Raw genomic sequence first — 24,320 nt, 5'->3', positions numbered from 1 at the left:
AAAAGGAGAATGTCCTTGCATGGCTTAGTCAAAACCCAGACTTAAACCCCAATGAAAATCTCTGGAATGACTTGAAGTCTGCAGTCCACAAACGCTCACCATCAAATTTAACTGAACTTAAACTGTTCTGCAAAGAAGAGTGGACAAATATTGCAAAATTAGTAGAGACAAATCCCAACAGAGTAAATTCTGTAATTTAAAGCATAAGGTGGTTCAACAAAATACTGACACAAAGGGGTGATCCCTTTTCCAATTCTGTGATTGTTTTTTTTTTGTGGGTGTGTTTGCGTGTGTTATATCTTTCACTTGGATGTTATAAGTGGCACTGTGTACATAAAGCTGGATAAAACAAAAACGGTGTCCAACTTCATTTCAGGCTGATTATTTTAAAGGGGGTGATTCATTAAAGGGTAACTGTGATCTAAAAGATATGATTTTTTTTTATTATTTATTTTAATTTTTATTTAAGGCATGAGGTGTAATTCACAAGTATTGACGAGGTTAACAAAATAGCTCACTAACAAGAGCTTTCTCTCTCTTTTTAGCTTGTCCTCCAGGAACGTTCAAGTCCAGTCAAGGTACAGGTTTGTGTCTTCAGTGTCCGTCCAACAGCAGGTCCACATCTGAAGCCGCCACTATCTGTGTCTGCAGGAATGGCTACTACAGAGCAGACGGAGAGCAGCCAGACACGCCCTGCACTAGTAAGTCATTATAATCATCATAATCATCAACATATTACTGTTATTGTCATTATAATTAGCAATAAACTGAAGCGGTCAGGTCACAACATTGTTTCAGGAGTAGTTTGAGAGCACAGATCTAAACTGGCAGTGAGTTGCTGACCAGAAACATCATGCCTATTCAAGCTGTTGCATAGTTGCATTTAAGTTGCATTACTTAGATTTACATGCATGTCATTCTTAGAGCATGTGTCTCTTTATTCTCAAAAATTCAGTTTTTGCAGGGTTTTTGTTTCATTAAATCCATGACTGTGAGGCTGTGATGCTCACCAGACTGCCGTTTACACACACACACACACACACACACACACACACACACACACACACACACACATATATAACTGAAGTGCTGCAATTAACATTATACAATTATATCATGTATAATTTGATTGCTAGACCCCTTAAATGTTCAGTCAGAAATGTTTTGCTGCAGAGACAGTTTATTCTTGGGTGCCTGCATTAATACATTCATTTGTTTCCGAAAACCTTGAACATCTTGATCTGTTCATTCCAATTTTTAAATTGCTGCTGGGTCATTATTTGTTTACTCATTATTCAGAGTTAGAATCTGGAAATTTTATTTTTGGATTGTGTCCATCTCTCTCAGAATTAATTTTAAAATAATTTTGCAGGTCACATAATTGGAGCTTAATGCTAAATACTACACAGTCACAGTTCTCACAGTTAGTTTGTTTGTATGTTTTTGTATGTTTGTTAGTTTTATCATATTCATAAAAGAAAAATACACCTTTCAGATTCTTTCCGGAAAAAGCCGAGCTCCTGGAGGCGTGCCGTGAGCGGAGCTATACTACTGATGTTTTGTGTTGTTTCCATTAACATATATTCACTTATATGCTGATTTCCAACAAAATACAGAAATCTGATGCAATTGTACGTACATGAATGGGGTCTTTTATCACAGGGAGGGCTCCATGTTTTAATAGCAAATTAAGTGCAAATCCAGCGTCAACTTAGGCCTTGTTTATAAAACAATCATCGCTCAAATGACCAGAACACACAAAGGCACTTGATACACTCCGTTGCTTCCCCGGAAAAACAAACTGCATCCACTGTTCATGTAATGCTGGGTTCTTGGGGAAGCTGAACACAGTAAACTTTCCCTCACATCCAAAAATGCACTTATTTGGAGGCATTCTCAAACAAATCCTATGCAGCGCTGTCGACGATTTTGAAGCGCATTGATGTGCGCGGTCTCGCCCTCCCCTGGTTAATGTGTGTGCGCGGGCGCGCTTTTCCAGGAGAAATGCTCATATAAGGACTATATATATATAAGACTTCATATAAGACTTCTGTTCTTGTCTACGTCATTAGATCCACGATCGAAAAAAAACTACCAACTTGTAACAACCCAGAGATAAGATTTTCGGCACAGAAATTCTCAGTCATTAATCTAAATTATTTTTTTTTTTACTTTGGCCTTAACTTATGTTTAGCATGAGAATCCATCTCTTTAACACTGTGAACAACTCTGAATACACGATTTCATCATACACTGATTATCATACACTGATGCAATTTACTAGTACAAACCCGATTCCAAAAAAGTTGGGACACTGTACAAATTGTGAGTAAAAAAGGAATAGAATAATTTACAAATCTCATAAACTTTTATTTTATTCACAATAGAATATAGATAACATATCAAATGTTGAAAGTGAGACATTTTGAAATGTCATGCCAAATATTGGCTCATTTTGGATTTCATGAGTGCTACACATTCCAAAAAAGTTGGGACAGTTAGCAATAAGAGGCGGGAAAAGTTAAATGTACATATAAGGAACAGCTGGAGGACCAATTTGCAACTTATTAGGTCAAATGGCAACATGATTGGGTATAAAAAAAGCCTCTCAGAGTGGCAGTGTCTCTCAGAAGTCAAGATCGGCAGAGGAGCACCAATTCCCCCAATACTGCGGCTAAAAATAGTGGAGCAATATCAGAAAGGAGTTTCTCAAACAAAAATTGCAAAGAGTTTGAAGTTATCATCATCTACATGATGATGGACCATCACCTTCAACTCAACCTTGCCAAGACAGAACTGCTTATGATTCCAGCAAACCCATCGTTTCATCACAATTTCATCATCAAGTTAGGCACATCAACCATAAATCCTTCAAAATCAGCTAGAAGCCGTGGAGTTATGATTGATGATCAGCTGACTTTCTCAGACCACATTGCTAAAACTGTCCGATCCTGCAGATTTGCTTTATTCAACATCAAGAAGATCAAGCCCTTTCTTTCGGAACATGCTGCACAACTCCTTGTTCAAGCTCTTGTTCTGTCCAGGCTGGACTATTGGCAGGTCTTCCAGCCAATTCTATCAAACCTTTACAATTAATTCAGAACGCAGCAGCAAGATAAATTTTTAATGAGCCAAAAAGAATACACGTCACTCCTCTGTTTATCAATTTGCACTGGCTTCCAATAGCTGCTCGCATAACATTCAAGGCATTGATGTTGCCTACAAAACCACCACTGGCTCTGCACCCATTTACCCAAATGTGTTACTTCAGACTTGTGTGCCCTCTAGAAGCTTGCATTCTGCAAGTGAATGTCGCTTGATTGTGCCATGCCAAAGAAGCACAAAGTCACTTTTACGGACTTTTAGATTAAATTTTTCCTGGTGGAATGACCTCCCCAACTCAATCAGGGCAGCTGAGTCCTTAGCCATCTTCAAGAATCGGCTTAAAACACATCTCTTCCATCTTTATTTGACCCTCTAACTTTAACATTCACTATTCTAATTCTATTCTTAAAAAAAAAAATCTAACTACCTTTCTAATCTTTTTGTATTCTATAGTTGAACTGTATAGTTGCATTATTTATGAATGTATAATGTGGCTGCACTATTAAAGTGCCTTTTTGTGTTTGTGAGCTGTTGATGTGGCACACGCTGTATTTGAAAGTACTCTCAGCATTTTAATTCACCCTTTAGAGTATAAAATGGCATTCAGTGAAACATATACAGATGGCAATTTGTGATTTAGCCCAACACCTGCTCTGAGGAAGGCCTGTGCTGGCATCTGGTCATTTTAATATCTCAGATGGTGAGAAAGTGATTCATAACGACTCTTTCTCTATGAAATGCTAGTGTCTAGCAGTTACAGGGAGACTTTTAAAAAGTGTATATACAGTATATATAAAAGAAGGAATCCAGTCTGCGATCTGACTAACATGATGATTGATTGCAGAGAGAGAGAGAGAGTTTACAGGAATCTGTCATGTACCAAATGACATCGTCTCAACCTCAGTGAGAAGAAAACACCATCTTTTCCATTCCTAGCACTTTTTATCCCTTCTTTCAGCTCCTCAGGGGGTTGAGTGGACAGCTGTCTTAGTCTTGGGCTCACTGTACTCCTGTCTATCTCTCTCTGGGGGCTCGTGGTTCTCTCTGCGGGGAGTAGAGCGGCGGGACTGGTCCGAATTGCCTCGAGCCTTAATCAGAACTTTAATTATTTCCTCAGAAATGTCTGCTGGGAGTGTGTGAGTGTGTGTGTGTTGATGGCTGACAGCTCACTGGTTAATTGGACAGCACAATTCTCAAGATTAATTCTCCAGGAGCTATGCGGTGACCAGCTCTGTTCTGGAGTTTGTGTGCGCGTGTAGAGTGAGCGTTCTCTCTTGGATTTAGCTGTTTCGATTGGCTGAGCAAGAGCAGAACTTGTTATCTGGGGCTTGGTTGGCGACAAGTCTGGGTTCGATGCAGCTAAAGCGTCTAGGTTTACGTGGAACGGTGGTTACTGTGTGAGTACGTTGAAGTTTTCTTGGCGATATTTTGAGAAGAAAAATGTCCCCAAAAGTGAGCTAAAAGTAACAAAACTTTAATTTGGGTCTGTCCAAGAGCATCCTCATTTGTTAAAAACTGAAGGAAAGAAAGAGAGAGAGAGAGAGAGAGAGAGAGGGAAAGAAAGAAAGAAAGAAAGAAAGAAAGAAAGAAAGAAAGAAAGAAAGAAAGAAAAAAAGAAAGAAAGAAAGAAAGCATTCTTTCTTGGATTTAGCAGTTTTGTCTGGCCGAACAAGAGCAGAACTTGTTATCTGAGGATTGGCTGGCCAACAGAGACCAATGTGGATTCGATGTAACTAATATATTTCTAGGCTTTTATGGAACGCTGGTTACTGTGTTTGATTGTGGGTCTATTTAGCTATTCCTTTGGGGCAATATTGTTGCAAAAGTCAGTGGAATCTGATAAAACCTGGGGCACCCAGGGACATCCTCAAATGTCAAAGAATTCATGAAGGAAATAATGCTTTTTAGTGATAATCTTTTGTTAGAAATAGTCTATAACCTTTATAATTAGCAGCATTATTGTATTTTCAGGAGCACACTGAATTTGGTATGGACTTTTAGAACATAAAGGTTCTTTATTAGCATTTATGGTTCTGTAAAGAAGATTTAACATCCATGGAATCTTTCCATTACATTTTTTTTCCCCATTTTTTTTAACAAAGGCCTTCTGTAGCAAATCTATGTGTTTTTTGTAAGAGAAATATCCATATTCAAAAGCTTATAGCTTGCGCTCACTGTTGTACAACAGAAGCAGTTTCATGGAAATGACGTTGCGTTGCATCAAACAGCTTAAAACATCAAAGACAATTTTTTAAATTACTCCAACTGAATTCGTCTGAAAGAAGAAAGTCATATACACCTAGGATGACTTCAGGGTGAGTAATTTATGGCTAAATTTTCATTTTTGGCTGAACTAACCCTTTAAGAGTGTAGGTTCATGTCGAGTTCATGTGCATCTAACACACACACACACACACACTTAGAGATATAAGAGCACTAAGATGATTGTGCTTAGACAGATCCCTGGAGAACACCTCTCTGCGTTTCTCTGAGCCAGTAGACACACACACACACACACACACACAGAAGGCTGACCTGCAGGAGTCAGTGTTGTGTATAGGTGTGGTGAACAGGACTGTAAAGCAGTGTAATTGCTTTGCTGCCGTTAATCCTCTGCCAGCGACGTCTGACTCGCTGTGATTCTGCTATGAGCTTATGTCTGTGTACACCCACAAGACACGCTTTCTTCAGCGGCCCACTACAAACCATCACACACACATAAACGGATGTGCACACACAGAGGCCCCCAAAAAGTCAAACGTCTGCAAACAAACTATGCTAGAGCTCTTCTCAGACCAAACTTCACTTTTCTCAGAGCTATATGTCACAGTGCCTTTTGGAAATGAACTTAGTTCTCCTCAAGTGTGAATGTGTTTACATGACCTGTCTTGAATTTTGAATTAGCTGAAGTTTGTCTATAAACACATATTTTCATTTTCAAATATTGTGCATTCAGTTCCTGAATAATGAATGAAGCATTTTTGCAGCACACACGTAGCATTCCACTGCTCGAATTCTCATGCAATCTTTTATTAGGATTCTATGATAAATTGAAAATTCAAAAGAACAGCATTTATTTGAAACCAAAATCTTTTGTAACATCATAACTGTTTTGCTGTCACTTCTGATCAATGTGGCCTAAAAGTATTTATGCATTTATTTATCGTCACTTTTAATCAATTGCATGGATTGTTGCTGAATAAAACTATTAATTTAATATAAATTTGCATTGTCATCATCTCGTCAGTAAAGCGGTCCCATGATTAGTGGTAAATCAACATCACCTGATATTGCCTAGCTTGTTAGTGAACTATGGCCTTGTGTAGTGAACGCCACTCAATCTGAAAACAGGTGATGGTGATTTACTACTAATCACGGGACCGTTTTTACTGACGAGATGCACATGACAATCTAATGCGATTATTTGCACATCCCTAAATTCATATACAGGTATATTATATTAATTATTCTGTGATACCTTTTTTCAGGATTTTTTTATGAAAAGAAAGTAAATAAGATATATTTACTATTAAAATAATTTGAAATAAATCTTTTGTAACATAATTAATTGAAACAAAGTATTTATTTCTTGAAAAAGCAAAGAAACTGAAAAATCTGACCACAGACTATCGAATGTTAGCAAATATATATAGTGCTTTGCGATCAGATTTGCATCATAAAGCTCAGTGCAAGTATTCTACTCAGAATGAGAAAACTGAGATCAAACTCAATAATGATTGTTTTGATTTTAAATGATTGATTTTCTGGTTGGCATCTTGCCAGTGTGTCTGAGCGAGAGAGAGTTAAATGTGAATAAATCCAGCAGCAGCCAGGCGATTCCTTATCATCCACATGTCCATTTCCGGATGAATCTCCTCATGTCTGTCACTGGTCCTCAGTGTGTCTGTCTCGCTCATCCTCGCATCTCTGACGCTTTGATACTCACTCACAGGATTTGGTGTTCATCTAGTAGAAAGTATTGTAAACACAGTGTGTGTGAGCTTGTAACTGCAAGAAGTGGATGTTGTCTGTATTTTTTATTAACAAAGGCAGCATGTTAGAAAACTCTAACAATATATATATATATATATATATATATATATATATATATATATATATATTGTTGAAATCAAATAGAAAAAAGTGAAATTTTATAAAATGAAAAAACTGAGATATCAAGAAAAATAAAAAGACAAGTTATTGTTAAAACAACAATAAACTGCGGTATTTGCCCATATATATTTTTGTAATAATTGAGAATTTCGTGAACAAAGTCATAAGATCTAATTGTTTTCTCATTTACACTACTAACTGTTTTCTATTTGAATATATTTTATAATTCAATTTATTCCTGTGACACAAAGCTGAATTTTCAGCAATTTTCTGAAATCGTTCTAATATACTAATTTGCTGCTCAAGATTTCTTCAGATCTTTACCATTTCTTATTATTATCAGTGTTGAAAACAGTTGTGCTGCTTAATATTTTTGTGGAAACCATTATATATTTTCTTTCAGGATTTTATTTGTAATTTTTTTTAGAGATAGTAAGATCATCATTTACTTGCTACAGAAAACTTCTGTAACATTTTGTAATGTTTTCACTCTCACTTTTGATCAATTAAATGTGTCCATAAATAATAATTTGTATATATATATATATATATATTAGTGGTGGGCCGTTATCGGTGTTAACATGCTGCGTTAACGTGCTGTGTTAACGTGAGACTCTTATCGGGCGATAAAAAAAATATCGCCGTTAATCTATTCTCAAAGTTGGATTGGGAGCTGGGTCTATACTAAGCAGGCTATGATGACTTTCACCTTGATATTTTATATAACCGACTGGCTGAGGGCAGCCTAAAAAGATGCTTAGGACAGTTGACGGGCCGCTGCGCATCGTCACGAAAGCTTTATCTTTTTCACGTGTTTTTAAGCCTTACCGCTTGTCGATTTAAACATTAAAGCATCCAAACACAAGACGCGGAAAAGCTGAACAGAGCAGCTGGTTACTCGCGCGCTGTGTTCGGTGCACACGAGAGAGATCGAGAGCCGCGTATCACGGACAGCAACACTGAACCGAGCTGTCTTCTGCGAAGTTCTCCTCGAAGTCCCTCCTGCACCTTAACGAACAAATACAAATCGCAGTTTGGACAAACAAAAAGATGTGAAAGAGCCTAATTCTGTACTCGCGGTGTTCAGGGCTCACGCAGAGAAAGGCGTCTCAAAACACTTGAACATCGAATTTGCTTATTTTTTCTCTTGTGCCGACAAATACATACAAAATATGTCAAAATATCCACCTTGGAAATTATGCTCGAAAAAACTGTCAGTTATTTCTTAAATGAAATTAAACAGTTGAGGAAAAAATGGGATGTGTATTATATTGGATGCGTTCATCGTCTCTTAAAGTGACCGTGCCTAATTTAGCTATAGCTGCTGTAATGTTAATCCAAGAAAATGAAAATGAAAATCACTCACTGCAAGATCACAGTGAGATTAATCTAGATTAAAAAAAATAATCTATGCCCACCACTAATATATATATATATATATATATATATATATATATATATATATATTAGGGGTGTAACGATACGCGTATTCGTATTGAACCGTTATGTACGAGGCTTTCGGTTCTGTACGCGGTACGCATTATGGACCGAACGGTTCGTTGGACTAATTAATTATATTTGGAAAATAAAAAAATTGTGAAATATAATGATATGCGTTCAACAAGGTAGCCCAATAACCCAAACGACGTAGCAGGCAACGCCCCTGACACCCCCGAAGAAGAAAAAAACACCAACTTATATGTTTATGTTAGGCTACTCAGTCAGGCGCTCGCTCACTCAGTAATACACGCTGAAGGCTCGTTGCAAAATGGCCAATGCGTTTAACAGACCAGAAATAGAAGATCTTCCAATAACCAACAGGTCTGGTGTTTGGGTGCACTTTGGATTCCCTGTAAGCTGTAATGGTGATGGCAAGAGAGTGGTGGATAAAAAAAACAACGATATGTCGCATCTAGGGTAGGCTACACCAGCTGGAATACAAAAAAAAAAAAACACCTGCGGGAATACTTGAAACATGTCAACTCATTTACGCCGACATCACCTTAGTGTGTCAGTATCTGGGAAAAGACGGAAAAAAGGAGAAACATACAAGCAACAAACTATCCCCGCAGCATTTAGACAGACATTTCCAACGGATTCAAACAGGGCAAAAGACATCACCACGGTGATTGGTAGGCTACATTTACGTTATAGCCGCGGATATGAGACCTTACTATTTACCATTCATTCTATCATCACCATTATAGCTTACAGGGAATCCAAAGTGTACCCAAACACCAGACCTGTTGGTTATTGGAGGATCTTCTATTTCTGGTCTGTTAAACGCATTAGCCATTTTGCAACGAGCCTTCAGCGTGTACTGAGTGAGCGAGCACCTTACTCTGTAGTGGAAAACGTAGGTTTTAAGAACATGCTTAATGTAATTGAGCCCCGTTACAATATTCCTTCACGAGCCCATTTCAGACAGACCGTAATTCCTGCTTTGTTCCAAAAACATAAGCCCTATAGAGAACCAATTGAGTAAAAACACACTCAATATAAAGAGTTATAGAGTTCCATATAAAAAGTTACATCTTTGTATTTGTTCATAACTAATATAACATTTAAAAAAAAAATTATAAGGAGCTGTTTTTGTTTTATACAGTAGTATGCTGCTAAGAAAACACCATAGAAGATGGTTAAAGGAAATCTCCATCATTGTTCAATGTAAAAAAAAAAACATACTTTGTTAGTTTTAATAAATAAAACATTTTTTAAAAATCAAGGAAATTTATCTGCCAATTTTTTTCTTTTTGCTGTATCTAAAACGTACCAAACCGAACCGTGACACCAGTGTATTGTATCGAACCGAACCGTGAACTTTGTGAACCGTTACACCCCTAATATATATATATATACAGTACAGACCAAAAGTTTGGAAACATTACTATTTTTTATGTTTTTGATAGAAGTTTCTTCTGCTCATCAAGCCTGCATTTATTTGATCAAAAATACAGAAAATAATTTAATATTGTGATATATTATTACAATTTAAAATAATTGTTTTTAAAAGTATTATACTTTAAATTATAATTTATTTCTGTGATGCAAAGCTGAATTTTTAGGATCATTATCACATGATCCTTTAGAAATCATTCTAATATGATGATTCATTATCAAAGTTGGAAACAGTTCTGCTGCTTAATATTTTTTCAGAATATGTGATACTTTTTAGGATACTTTGATGAATAAAAAGTAAAAAAAAAAATAAAAAAAAAAGAAGCTATGTTTTTAAAATATAAATATTTTGTAATAACAATATACACTACTGGTCAGTAATTTGGGGTCAGTAATTTTTTTTCTTTCTTTTTTTTAAATAAAATAAATACTTTTATTCAGCAAGGATGTGTTAAATTGATAAAAAAGTGATAGTAAAGAAAATATATTATTAGAATATATATTATTAGAAATTTTTATTTATTTTGAATAAATGCAGTTCTTTTGAACCTTTTATTCATCAAATATATTAGACAGCAGAACTGTTTCCAACACTCATAATAAATCAGAATATTAGAATGATTTCTAAAAGATCATGTGATAGACTGGATGTTACATGTGACACTGAAGGCTGGAGTAATGATGCTGAAAATTCAGCATTGCATCACAGGAATAAATAATTTTTTTGAAGTATATTCAAATAGAAAACTATTATTTTAAGTTGTAATAATATTTCACAATATTACATTTTTTTCTGTATTTTTGATCAAATAAATGCAGGCTTGATGAGCAGAAGAAACTTCTTTCAAAAACATTAAAAATAAACTTTCCAAACTTTTGGTCTGTACTGCATGTATATATATATATATATATATATATATATATATATATATATATATATATATGTATATGTATGTATATGTATTTATATATATATATATATATATATATATATATATGTATATGTATTTATATATATATATATATATATATGTATATGTATTTATATATATGTACTGTATATGTGTATGTGTGTGACCCTGGACCACATTACAAGTCTTAAGTGTCAATTATACATCATCTGAATAAATAAGCTTTCCATAGATGTATGGTTTATTAGGACTGGACAATATTTGACCGAGATACATTTGAAAATCTGAAAAATGAAAATACTGAGAAAATCACCTTTAAAGTTGTCCAAATGAATTCTAAGCAATGTATATTACTAATCAAAAAATATATATTTTTTATATATTTACAGTAGGATATGTACAAAATATCTTCATGGAAACATGATCTTTACTTAATATCCTAATGATTTTTTGCATAAAAGAAAAATAAATCACTTTGACCCATATAAGACTATATACTGACCCCAAAATGTTGGCCAATTGTGTGTTTGTAGACACAGTATGATAGTTTCTATCAATAATAATGGGTGAAATTCATCAAGACCGTTTCCACTGAGAGTTAAAATTAATTTGCACACATTGTCTGTGTGGTTGTAGAAACTTTTTAATTTATTTATCAAAATAGTATTTGATGAAGGGTTACTCCACCCAAAAATGAAAAGTTTGTGATTAATCCCTTACCCCCATGTCGTTCCAAACCTTTAAAAGCTTTGTTCGTCTTTGGAACACAATTTTAGATATTTTGGATGAAAACCGGTAGGCTTGAGGCTGTCCCAAAGACTGCCAAAATGTTGACCAATAACATTTTGTATATATAAATAACATTTGTTGTCCGTCTGTCAAATTATATATACATATGTTTTTGTATTATATTATATTATAAGAATCTGAAAAGACCTCAACATTTGAAACCATTTTTTAATGTATTTTAATATATTATCTTTATAGAGAGCTGTCAGAAGTCTCCATTTGGAATTTAAACCTCCTCCTCCTGATTGGCTAATCATCAGGGTCGCCAGAGTTCGAGGTCAATTCTGTCATCGGCCCTCTATGTTTAGGTCCCCAGTAGCCCCTGATCTTTCCCACAAGGCATTGCCTTCACAATAGCTCATTGTGTCTTAGTCTGAGTGAAATCATCAGAATCAGAATCAGAATGAGCTTTATTGCCAGGTATGTTCACACATACGAGGAATTCGTTTTCGCGACAGAAGCTCCGCAGTGCAACATAACAGCGACAGAACAAAAAACACAATAAGGAATAAAAAATACAAAAAATACAAATAAGTAGGTATGGAATGACAATATACAAATTGACAATGTATGGCAGGTATATTACAATGAGCATTTATGTATGTACATGTATATTATGTGCAAATAATTTAAGTGTACGCTAAGTATGTGTGTTAAATAAATAAGTGTATGTGTATATGAATATAAATAGTGTAGTGTGTTCCACAGTTATTATCAGCTGTTCTTAAGATGGATTGCCTGAGGGAAGAAACTGTTCCTGTATCTGGTTGTTCTGGTGTTCAGAGCTCTGTAGCGTCGACCAGATGGCAACAGTTCAAGGAGGGAGTGTGCTGGATGTGAGGGGTCCAGAGTGATTTTTTGCCAGCCCTTTTGCTCACTCTGGAGGAGTACAGTTCTTGAATAGAAGGGAGGGTTGTACTGATGATTCTCTCAGCAGTCCTGACTACCCTCTGTAGCCTTCTGAGGTCCGATTTAGAAGCTGAGCTGAACCAGACAATTACTGAAGTGCAGAGGATGGATCCGATGATGGTGGAGTAGAACGGTTTCAGCAGCTCCTGTGGCAGGTTAAACTTCCTCAGCTGGCGAAGGAAGTACAACCTCTGCTGGGCCTTTTTCATAATGGAGTCAATGTGAATGTCCCACTTCAGGTCCTGAGAGATGGTGCCCAGGAACCTGAATGACTCCACTGCAGTCACAGTGCTGTTCATGATGGTGAGTGGGGGAAGGGCAGGAGGGTTTCTCCTGAAGTCCACGATCATCTCCACTGTTTTGAGCGTGTTAAGCTCAAGGTTGTTGAGAGTGCACCAGACAGCCAGCTCTTTAACCTCCTGTCTGTAAGCAGACTCGTCACCGTCCTGAATGAGGCCAATGAGTGTGGTGTCATCTGCACACTTCAGGAGCTTGACAGAGGGGTCCTTAGATGTGCAATCGTTAGTGTACAGGGAGAAGAGCAGTGGGGAGAGAACACAGCCCTGGGGAGCTCCGGTGCTGATTGTACGGGTGCTGGATGTGTATTTTCCCAGCCTCACTAGCTGCTGCCTGTCTGTCAGGAAGCTGTTGATCCACTGACAGACAGAGGTAGGCATGGAGAGCTGAGTTAGTCTGGGCAGGAGGAGGTTTGGGATGATCGTGTTAAAGGCCGAGCTGAAGTCCACAAACAGGATCCTCACATAAGTCCCTGGTCTGTCTAGGTGTTGCAGAACATAATGCAGTCCGATGTTTACTGCATTGTCCACAGACCTGTTTGCTCTGTAGGCAAACTGAAGAGGATCCAGCAAGGGTCCAGTGATATCTTTCAGGTGGGCCAGCACCAGTTTTTCAAATGACTTCATGACTACAGACGTTAGAGCCACAGGCCTGTAGTCATTTAGTCCTGTAATTTTGGATTTCTTTGGGATGGGGATGATGGTGGAGCGTTTGAAGCATGAAGGGACTTCGCACAGCTCCAGCGATATGTTGAAGATCTGTGTGAAGATGGGGGACAGCTGGTCAGCACAGGATTTCAGACAGGCTGGTGTATCATTCTTCTCTTTCTTCCAGAGCTGGAACATCTCCTCACTAGGTTTGATATTTCAAGAAGAAGTCACTCAAATGTTCTCATGGAAGTGGCTGCTCATGAAAATCAAACCTGAATATTCGTTCCAGAGTTTTCCCTGGTTCTCGTCTGGTTCTGTTGCAGTCTATAGTTAACATCACAACCTTACCGGGATCTGTAAATCCTCAGTTCCTGGCCGGATGTTCTGTGAGCTGGGGGAAGTCATTGTTTTATGAGAAATACAATATGGTTTTCCCTGTGGCTATATAGTGGGAAGATAAATGTGTAGGAATGGATCCAGGAGGCTGAGATAAAGAGCCATTACTAGAACCTTGTTTTTATCCCTTATTCTGATTGTCGATGAAAAGCCGCTCTCAGTGTTAAGTTAGTGGGCTGATGTATGGTTGCTCGGGGGCCGCCACTCTGCATGGTAATTATAAACAGTTACACATCGCTCTGGGACTGAGACAGCAGCTAAAAGGAAACACACAACACATCGCTTTTCTGTAAGACTTTCTAGGAGCTGAGTAGAAAATGGATATTTGAACTTTAACCACATGGACAAGATTTACTGTCATATATCAACAGCTGACAAGTGAAATCTGCTGTAAAAACTAAGAATAGTTGTAATTAAATGGTATAGAGAATTGAAACATTAATAGCTGAGAGACAGTTTTATACAATGTCATTCAAAAGTCTGGAATTAGTAAGAATTAAAGAAAACATTTAGGCTCATCAAGGCTGCATTTATATAATTAATCATACAGAAAAAAAATGTATTGTATAGTATTGTGATAAATTATTACAATTTAAAATAATTGTTTTTTATTATAATATGTTTTGGAATATATTTTAATTCTGTGATGCAATGCTTAATTTTTATTAGCCATTACTCCAGACTTCAGTGTCACATGATCCTTCAGAAATAATTTACTAATCATCATGTCATTCTAAACCTTTATGACTTTATTTTAATTTTTTTTATTTTTCATAAATCTTGGCAGTTTGAGAGAAGCAAAGATGATTTGTGAATCTCTCGAGTCACATCAACATGAACTGGTTGATTCCAATGAAATGATTCATGCACTCACAAATCAAATTGATTCTGTTCTTGAGGTCAGTTTTAACTGATTTAATCATCTGGGTCGATAATCAGTTAAAAATTGTGATTTCAAAGTCTGATTGTTCTACAAAGCTATTGTATGACTTTAGAAAACTTGGTACATGTAGCTACAGTATTTTAATAGTATAGGCACAATTTTTTTTTTTTTTTTTTTGAAGCATGAAAGCTTCGATCTACATTCTTTGTAATTGTAGGAACAAGTGTGACCAGTAAACTTCTCTTGAATTTCACCTTTTTTGTTCAATGGAGGAACGCAAGTCATACAGTACGGGTTTGCAGTTAAGTGAAGGTGACTAAATTAAAATAGAAGTTCATTTCGGGGTGAACTATTCCTTTTTTCGAGAGGAATGTAACTGCAAAAAAAAGGTTTTCATTCAGGCCATGAAAGAAACATGCTCCCACTCTAATATAGATTTCTATTTTTGCAGTAAGCATATCCTGCGATTATATGTTTTCTAAAGAAATTAGTTTTCCAACTCACAAAATTATTCTTAAAATAGTCATTTTCTATTATTCAAGTGTAAAAACTGTAATTTAATAAAAAGCCATTGTAATAACAGTAATGTAATTTAAAGAGCCTAGACAAATGCAAATCTTTGCTGTTATCATTTCTTTAGAAGCATAATTTTCATAGTTTGCTTAGTGAATTGAAGTGTTCTCACACGTCTTCATATTCTCTCATCAGGTGTTCCCTCTGGACCAAGAAACGTCATCTCTATTGTGAACGAGACCTCCGTGACTCTGGAGTGGCACTCTCCACGTGAGACAGGTGGCCGTGATGATGTTGTGTACAATATTATTTGTAAGAAATGCCAGGCGGACCGCCGTTCCTGCTCCCATTGCGACGATAATGTGGAATTTCAGCCCCAGCAGCTGGGACTGACCGAATCCAGAGTCTTCATCAGTAACCTGCTGGCACACACTCTCTACACCTTTGAGATCCAGGCAGTAAATGCCGTCACCAACAAGAGCCCGTATCCTGCCCAACACATCTCCATAGACATCACAACCAACCAGGCTGGTGAGTGATTACTTGATAATGAATCATGATATGATTCTGCTTGATTAAGCAAGCTTATGCAAATCAATACAGTCCACAGCAACAGAATAACACTGCTGATGAAGAACCAGTTTAAACCGGTTTACATTTCATGTTTTACAACAATCAATGTGATGTGTTACTGTTACAAGCTAGTTGGAGATGCAACATCTTGACTGATTCAGTATTTTTATTGGTTTAACTGGTCTTAATAATTTTTCAATTATGGTAGCAATATAATAATCTTAAGTAATAGTATATATTTATAGTATATGGTAATATATTAATCTTTCTATAGTACAAAAAAGAAGAAGATTATAAGCTGTTTATTGCTATTATTTTTAATTCAGAATATATATGCATAAATTGTGCCAGTAGAATGTTTTCCCTTATTTGTGGTCTGAAACATACTTATATATTGTACGGTTTGACCAGGTTTGACCAGTTTTGTTTCTACTTTCATTATATTTTCATTACCTTCACCAATCTAGTTTCTCATTTCATTCACGTTAAAAAGGCTCCAAGTGGTCGTTTGGCCTCAATAGCGCTGATGGCAGGATATTAAGAGTGAAGTGTTCAGTTTCAACATTTCGAGCTGCTCGCTGGACTGTGCAGGAAGTCAAAATTGAAAACATCACCTAGTTTGACCTGCGCTAAAAGATATGCGTCCTGATCATTTCCTTGAGAGCTCCTCTTTCAGTTTTTGAGGGCAGCCCATCTTTCTCCACCTCCTTCACTTCCCCTGTCATTTCAATTTTCTGCTTTCACTGAAAAGCTCTACAGAAGCATCGCAGCAGTTGGTATGTTAAAAGTTTGTGCGGATCTCGCCAAGACACATTCGTCGGGTTCGGCGCTTTCATCTTTATCAGCGGGACCAGTATGAAAAACACCCTTGATCGTGTCACTGTTTCTTAATACATTCAGCCCTGAAATGAGGGCACCCAAAAACTGTAGTTCTGAGAGTTTAGTGGCTTCCATCGGGGCCCCCCTACCGGATCAAAGTTAATGCTTGTGGATAATTTAGCATGTGGGGTGGATTTTCATCCTTAAATTGTGGAAACCTTCAGTCTCAGCTATGAGAACATTTTAAGTTTCAATTTACGGCAGCATTTTGTTCCCTTTGATCTTTTGGTTTTTGCACAACACAAGTGAAAATTTAACTAGACTTTTCACTAGAGTGGTACTCACTCATGCTGAAGCACTTCCTTTGTGGTTGCTAAAGTTTTCTTAGGGGTTTTAGCACATTCAAGTCAAAAGAGCTCTTTCTTTCTTTCTTTCTTTCTTTCTTTCTCTCTTTTTTTCCTTCTTTTCTCTTTTCTGATATTTTCTTCTTCAAAATATCTTCTTTTTGGGTGAACATACTAATATATTATATTATTACTATTATACTACTTCATACTTTACATTCAATGAAAATTGATACAGGACAAGAAACTTTATTTTTAATTTTTTTATTTTTTTAATCAAAATAGTATTTATTAACTATTTTTATATAATATATAAGTATTTTTGTCTTTGATTAAGTTTATAAAATATAAAAATGAGGCTTTTTTTTTATTATCAATGAAAAATGACAGTGTGCAGATACTGAATTTTCTCTGCCAATATTCAAGATTTAAGATTCAAGATTTTTTTTCGTCACACACACAATTATATAGAGCATATATAACCAGCAGTGAAATGTGAGTCAGGTCCACTCCATGGACAGTGCAATTAATAAAGAATACAACACAGATGAAAATATACATAAATATAGCTATGAAAGAATGAAATAAAAGTAAACAATAAAAATATAAGAATAAAATATAAAAATGAAAGTAAACTGTAGTCTTAAATATTAAGATACACAGGGATGTACAATGTGCATATGTGCATTATACTGTAGTCTTAAATATTAAGATACACAGGAATGTACAAGAGGCAAATGTGCAAACAGGTTGACACTGTCAGTGTATCAATGTGAGGTAGTGAATGATGAAGGTCTTACTGATAAAGTGAACATTAAGTGGAGACATGAAGATGTTAAGAGGCTGGATTTGAGTTTAGGAGCCTGATGGCCTAGGGTAAGAAACTCTTCCTAAATCTCTCGGTTTTTGCCATCAGGCTATGGAAGCACTTACCAGATGGCAGCAAAGTGAAAAGATGGTTACTGGGGTGGATAGAGTCCTTGATTTTAACAGCTCTGCTTTTGCAGCGTTTGAGGTAGATGTCCTGCAGACAGGGGAAAGCATACCCAGAGATGTGCTCAGCTAAGCGCACAACTCTCTGCAGGGTTTCTTGACTTGAGCTGTTCCCATACCACACTGAGATACACTGAGTAAATACACTTTCTATAGCCCCTGAATAGAACGCTTTCAGGATTGCTGGTGAGATCCTGAATTTCATCAGCTGTCCCAGATGGTACAGTCTTTGCCTGGCTTTATTAACCTGTGTTTGAATGTGTGTAGTCCAAGTCAGGTCCTCGGAGATGTTTACACCAAGGTACTTGAAGCTGCTCACCCTCACCGATATTATTCAGAATGATATCTGGCGATATTGATAGTTAATTTTCTTAAGGAAAAAAATCTTTACAGCCATCTATCACATTTAAAAGCGTCAAAATGGCATTCATTGTTTGAATTTCCTGATAGAATGTAAAAGATTTGAAAGCTGAGACTTTAATAAAGAAATAAACAAACATATTTAGGAAGGATATTGTTGTAGCATGTGTTAAAAACAAAGTGTCTCCCTCTGTCTCTTGAGGAAAAGGAGTAGAGCGAATGTGTTTGGGTTTGTTTGGATGTGTGAAGACTCCGTAGAGTCATAAACAGTCAGTTAGAAGCCAAATGTAGTACAAACCTGCCAGCAGCTATATCTTAACATAGCTCTTCTGAGAAGTTCTGTTGCTCTCTGTAGATTAGAAGCTTCGTTTTGGATTTGAGGCTGATTTTTGCTCTTATGTTTTAAAGCAGCCTTCAAGCTGACTGAAAATAATAGGATGTTGAATATTGTTGGTGTTTGTAATAATTTTGTTTACCTCCCTTAATAACTCATGGTTTGAAGGCATGCTGTTGATAAAGGGTTCATCAAGGGGCCTGCTGTTGGTTTTTTGATCAGTTAAACCATTTCATTTAAATAAGGTCTGAGATTTGTTTTTGGCTTTTGTAATGAGATAGGAAATCTTTGGTGGGGGAGATTTGTTGGAAATTATTATCACAAGAACCGTTCTATTTCTGGCATCTCTTAAGGCCTGTTCAAATCAAGAATGGTCATTATGAAGATACTGCAACTACAACGATAACTATATTAGCATCAGTAAAAGTGGACAATAACTTCTGTTTATTATAATCACGCATTGCAGTTATGCCATCTGCCACTTATGTGCTCAAGCTTTTCAAAGTCAGTTGGATTCTGATGGAAAAAAGCTAGAAAGATCGTTCTGAATGTGATTCCAACTATGTTCTTTCTTCTGTCGACATTTTTCATATAACTATTTCCTCCTATACTGTGATTAGTCCTGTCTCGATCACCTGTTAGTTTGCTTGTTTTGATCCAGTCTAATTGGAGTTAATTGGCGTAATTGGTGCTCAAGTGTGATGCTTGTTTCCAGCTGAACAGAGTCCTTGAACAGCAGTTCAGACATGACTGCACACAATCTGCAGCAGAGTGTCATGTAATCGCTCCTCTCGTGATGCTGGGAGTCAGAGCAAACAAACAAAGAGATCATAACACGGAATCAGACACCTGCAGAGTTTTCCTCCTAAATGTACAAGAGCAGAACAATGAGGTAAAAAGAGCTGATTAACAGGTGGCTCTAATGGCCACCGCGGAGTGTGTATGTGTGAGAGTTAAATGCTGCTCTTGACAAATAGATGCTTAAGAGCCATGCTCTCCTCAGTTGTTATCATTTTGGAGACCGTAATGAGACTTTTTGCCATTAATGGGCCCTTCCTGTGCCGTAGGGTCTTGGCGTTAAGTGGTGATTGTGTTCTTGTACCTGATGGAAATGCCCAATGGTGATAGAAAGAGACCAAAAACAGGGGAATTAATGCATATGCTTAGTCCTGGGGAAGTTAGGAGACTAAGGGTGTACTCACACTAGGCACAGTTGCCATGAACCGGGCCCGAGTACGATTGTCCCCCCTCCCCACTCCCCCTCTGGCCTGCACTCACATAGGGTTTCAGCATTCGTGCCGGAGCACGCCTACGTCATTATGGTGCGACGGTTTCGGGATAAACAGGAAGAGCGGCGCTCTCTGAACACAATGGAGTCCATCGCTCTGTTTTCTTTGTGGATAATTTTGTGTCGTTTGGTCCACGTTGGTCCACAGCCCTCTCACAGCCTGTTATTAAACAGATGTGTCGCCTTAGTGGCGCAAAAATTTTCACGTAATCGTGCTGCTCGTATGAGGAGGTTTGCAAGGTACCAGCTGAAGTGCAGCAAGGACTTTGCAGCGGCACTTTTGGAGCGTCGCAAAACCGTGACGCCACGCGTCCTGTTCCGTGCTCCAGCACGGTTAGCGCTCACACTGCATGCGAACCGCGCCCGAGTCCAACTGAACCGTGCTCTGGCCCACCTCTTCCAAGCGGGCCAGGGCCGGCTAATCGAGCCGCGCCCGGGCACAGTTCGGAGCACTCATACTAGTGAAATGAACCGCGCTTTGGTGGTCAAACGCACTCGGGCACGGTTCAAACAGGCTAGTGTGAGTACACCCTAAAGGTTTTAAAATTGGCTTAATTAAAGCTCAGTCAGGATTTAATTTCGTCCATGAAAGTTGTCTGAAAGAGGTTTTCAATAGAGCTGGTTTAAAAAAAAGTACAGTTCAGTGGTTTTGTAGAACAGCTCTGTATCTCTGCTGGATTTCAGGGACTCTTTGGGGGAATCGGTAAGATTTTGATGAAGAGTCTGTTCAAATTTTGTAGAACAAAGTAGTGTGAAGTGTGTGATCTCCTTGCTAAGTGGAATTACAAAAAAAATAATGACTTTTCAAACAGGTTTCTCAAACACATCATCTGTCGATTGCTGTTCATACTTTACTGCCAATTGGACACAATACAGTTAAAGAGACTAACGTCTTACACTATTTGTAAAAAAAAAATTAAACGTACAATTTAAATTATTATTTTTTTAATAAGTAAACATGTCTTGCATCTTAATTTAGCTTTATAAAGTATCGACATTATAAAAAAAGAAAAAATTAAAATTGTCACGCTACATGAGGAATTCATGAAATGAGAGTCTAGAATAATCCAGATGGGGAACATTGAGCACATAAAAGACATTCAAGAAATGTCAAACACAGACTGAATGGAATAGGGCTTATAAAGACAGGATAATTGGGGAAACACAGGTGCAGGGGATAACTAAAGTGTCACATGACAGTAAAGACCAGAGAAATGTCTGGATAGTTGCATCTTTTCATTTTAGGAATAAATTACATTAAAGTATATTATAATTTTAAAAAAATGTCTCACAATAATATGATTTTATTTTATTTTTTATCAGATAAATGCATGATTGGTTGTCATAAAAAAATATATAAAAAAATCTTACTGATCCAAGCTTTTCAACGGCAGTGCCCATATACATACAACAAATTCAAAAAGAGAAAATATGAGAGGAGAAAGAAAGAAAATGTGTTTATTTGTTGATATTAATGTCTGTCTACGAAAAAAAAACTAGCTGATAAAAATGGGATAAGCTAAATGTTTCATCAACAAGAAAACAAAAACCGGCTGATATTTCCCCACTAAGCGATTGAGATGAAAATGTCACTGGAGTCGTGATGGTGACTGTGGTTATTTTCATCGTAACAGGTCAAGCGCTGAACTGGGCTCTTTATTCACCCAGAGGCACCTTGTGTTTCTTTATGGGTTCAGTGGTTTGGAGAAGAAAACACCCAGCGAGTGTTTGGCATTTACAGACTGCATTCGGTGCGATTGGTCTGGGCACATACGGCAGGACAGGTGGGGTGGGAGTGGGAGCTGACCTTTCAGATGCATGGAGGGTGTAGTTATTGCACATTATATAGTCTGTAGGTTTGTTTTTTTGTCAACTTTTCAAAGCTTGTGGGCAACACAAAAGCATAACGTCCTTGTTTCCACAGCTAAAGTAAAGAAACACGTACTCATAGTGTCCACAAACTCACAAATGGCTGCTGGGAACATCGGTAAAGACCCAGCTGCCTGGGCTCCATCTTATCTTACATTCTGTCCATTCATCTTAATGTATAATATTACATGTGTATTTGGAATCTTAGTCTATTACAAATAATTGCTAAGGACATATGACAGGCTAATCAATGTGTATCACAGCATGTAGAGTATCTCATTTCCTGCACGGAGAGACAAACTGATGAATTAATGGGGTTGTGAAAGTGATTTTTTTTTAAATGTATGGTACACTGGGGGATTGTTACTGCAGTTATGGATTTTTTTAAATCTATAAATCACGGCTGTTGAAAAATATATATTTTTTTTCTTCTCCAAACCGTTCTGATCCGAGAATGACTTAAGTGTTGGAAAAAAAATTATATATATATATATATATATATATATATATATATATATATATATATATATATATATATATATATATATATATATATATATATATATATAATATAAATATATATATATATATATATATAAATATATATATATATAAATATATATATATATATATATATATATATATATATATATATATATATGTATATATATATATATATATATGTATATGTTACAAAGGAAGCTCCCGAGCTGTCTCCTTCCCACCACCAGAGGGAACTCTCACCTGAATATTGACTGTACCCATTGAACTCCAATTCCCATCCTGCCACATTCCAAGGACTAATTACACACACACCTGCAAATAATATACACACACACATATAAGCAGCTCACTCACTCCTACTCACCGCGAAGTCTTGATTTGCCCCGGCTGTCACTTCTGAGCGTTTGTATCCATTTATTCTGCCTTCTTGTTTTGACCTGGACTGTTTAACGTTTATCGATTGTTCTCTGCCTGCCCTGATTCGGATTGACCTGTTCCTGTGATTGTTTGCTAGTTACCCTGATCTTGTGCCTGTATCTGGTTCTGTCTCAGCTCTGCCTTCTCCATTGTATCTACTGGTGATTGACCCTGTCTTGTCTGACTATCGAAATAAAGCTGCAAATGGATCCCGCCTCTGCTGATGCTTCGCAACAGAAGACTTCGCCACAAAGCGATCCAGCAGCATTAATGCAGTTCTCCACTGAGCTATCTGCACAGGGGACCCAGCTCGCCCTGCATCATCACCAACTAAATCAGCTCACCACCCTCACCGATGAGTTAGTGAAGGCACTGCTGGGGTTACAACCAACACCAGCCGCGGCCGCAAACGCCGTTCCCCAAGCCCCGGCTTCCAATCCCACCACGGCCTTCCAGTAAGCCCACGATTGGCAGTCCCGGAGAAATTTGACGGAAATTCTGCCCGATGCAAAGGGTTCTTTCTTCAGTGCTCGCTGTTCATTAATCAGCAACCCTCACTATACCCCACAGACTCTAGCTGCATTGTCTTTGTGTGCTCACTACTTACCGGGAGAGCGCTGGACTGGGCCACCACAGTTTGGGGAACGGACGGCTCCTCATTTTCCCACCTTCACGACATTCCTTCAACAGTTTCGAGAGGTCTTCGGACATCCTGCGGAGGGGAAAAGTGCGGGGGATCAATTGTTAACACTGGCACAAGGAAGGAGTACGGCGGCTGAATATGCTCTCTTGTTCCGAACTCTCGCCGCCCAGACAGTTTGGGTAGAGGACACACTGAAACTTCTGTTCCGAAGTGGATTGACCTCAGACCTCCAGTCAGAGCTGGCTTGCCGAGATGAGGGGAGAAACCTGAGTGAATTCATTGATCTCACTATCCAGATTGACAATTTAATCTGCTCACGTCGTCCTTCCCGAGCCCTGTCTCTATTCCCGCCGGACACCAGCACGGCAGCAGAGCCGATGCAACTCTGATTTACTCATCTCACTCCCGAGGAAAGGGAACGCCGTATGCAGAACCAACTATGCCTTTACTGCGGCCAGGCGGGACACAGGATCTCCTCTTGCTCGATTCGCCCATCATCTAAACCCCGAACGGTGAGTGTCAGTACCCGCGTCACTCCCTCTTCCCCGAGCATAAGGTTGCCAGTTATCATAACCATTAATGATTATGCTATTCCCACTACTGCACTATTAGATTCTGGGGCAGCTGGTAACTTTGTGTCACATGGATTTGCCCTGCAACATAAAATCAAACTGACCCCATGTGATCTTCCTTTGGCTGTGGAGGCGCTAGA

General features: G+C 37.6%; 1 protein-coding gene across 3 annotated transcripts in view; it reads left to right on the top strand.

Annotated features, from left to right (window-relative positions):
* Window positions 1-24,320, top strand: part of LOC132154528 (ephrin type-B receptor 1-B-like) — a 228,184-nt gene that overhangs the window by 151,584 nt on the left and 52,280 nt on the right. For all 3 annotated transcript variants that reach the window (XM_059563116.1, XM_059563117.1, XM_059563118.1), the window contains exons 4-5: window positions 546-701; window positions 15,660-15,995. In XM_059563116.1, coding sequence (XP_059419099.1) covers window positions 546-701; window positions 15,660-15,995 — 492 coding nt within the window. The remainder of the gene's footprint in view (window positions 1-545; window positions 702-15,659; window positions 15,996-24,320) is intronic.

The sequence above is a fragment of the Carassius carassius genome, chromosome 12 (assembly GCF_963082965.1).
Source record: "Carassius carassius chromosome 12, fCarCar2.1, whole genome shotgun sequence".
NCBI classification, from domain to species: Eukaryota; Metazoa; Chordata; class Actinopteri; order Cypriniformes; family Cyprinidae; genus Carassius; species Carassius carassius.
Note: the sequence above shows the minus strand (reverse complement) of the source record. Positions and strands in the feature narration are given on the sequence as shown.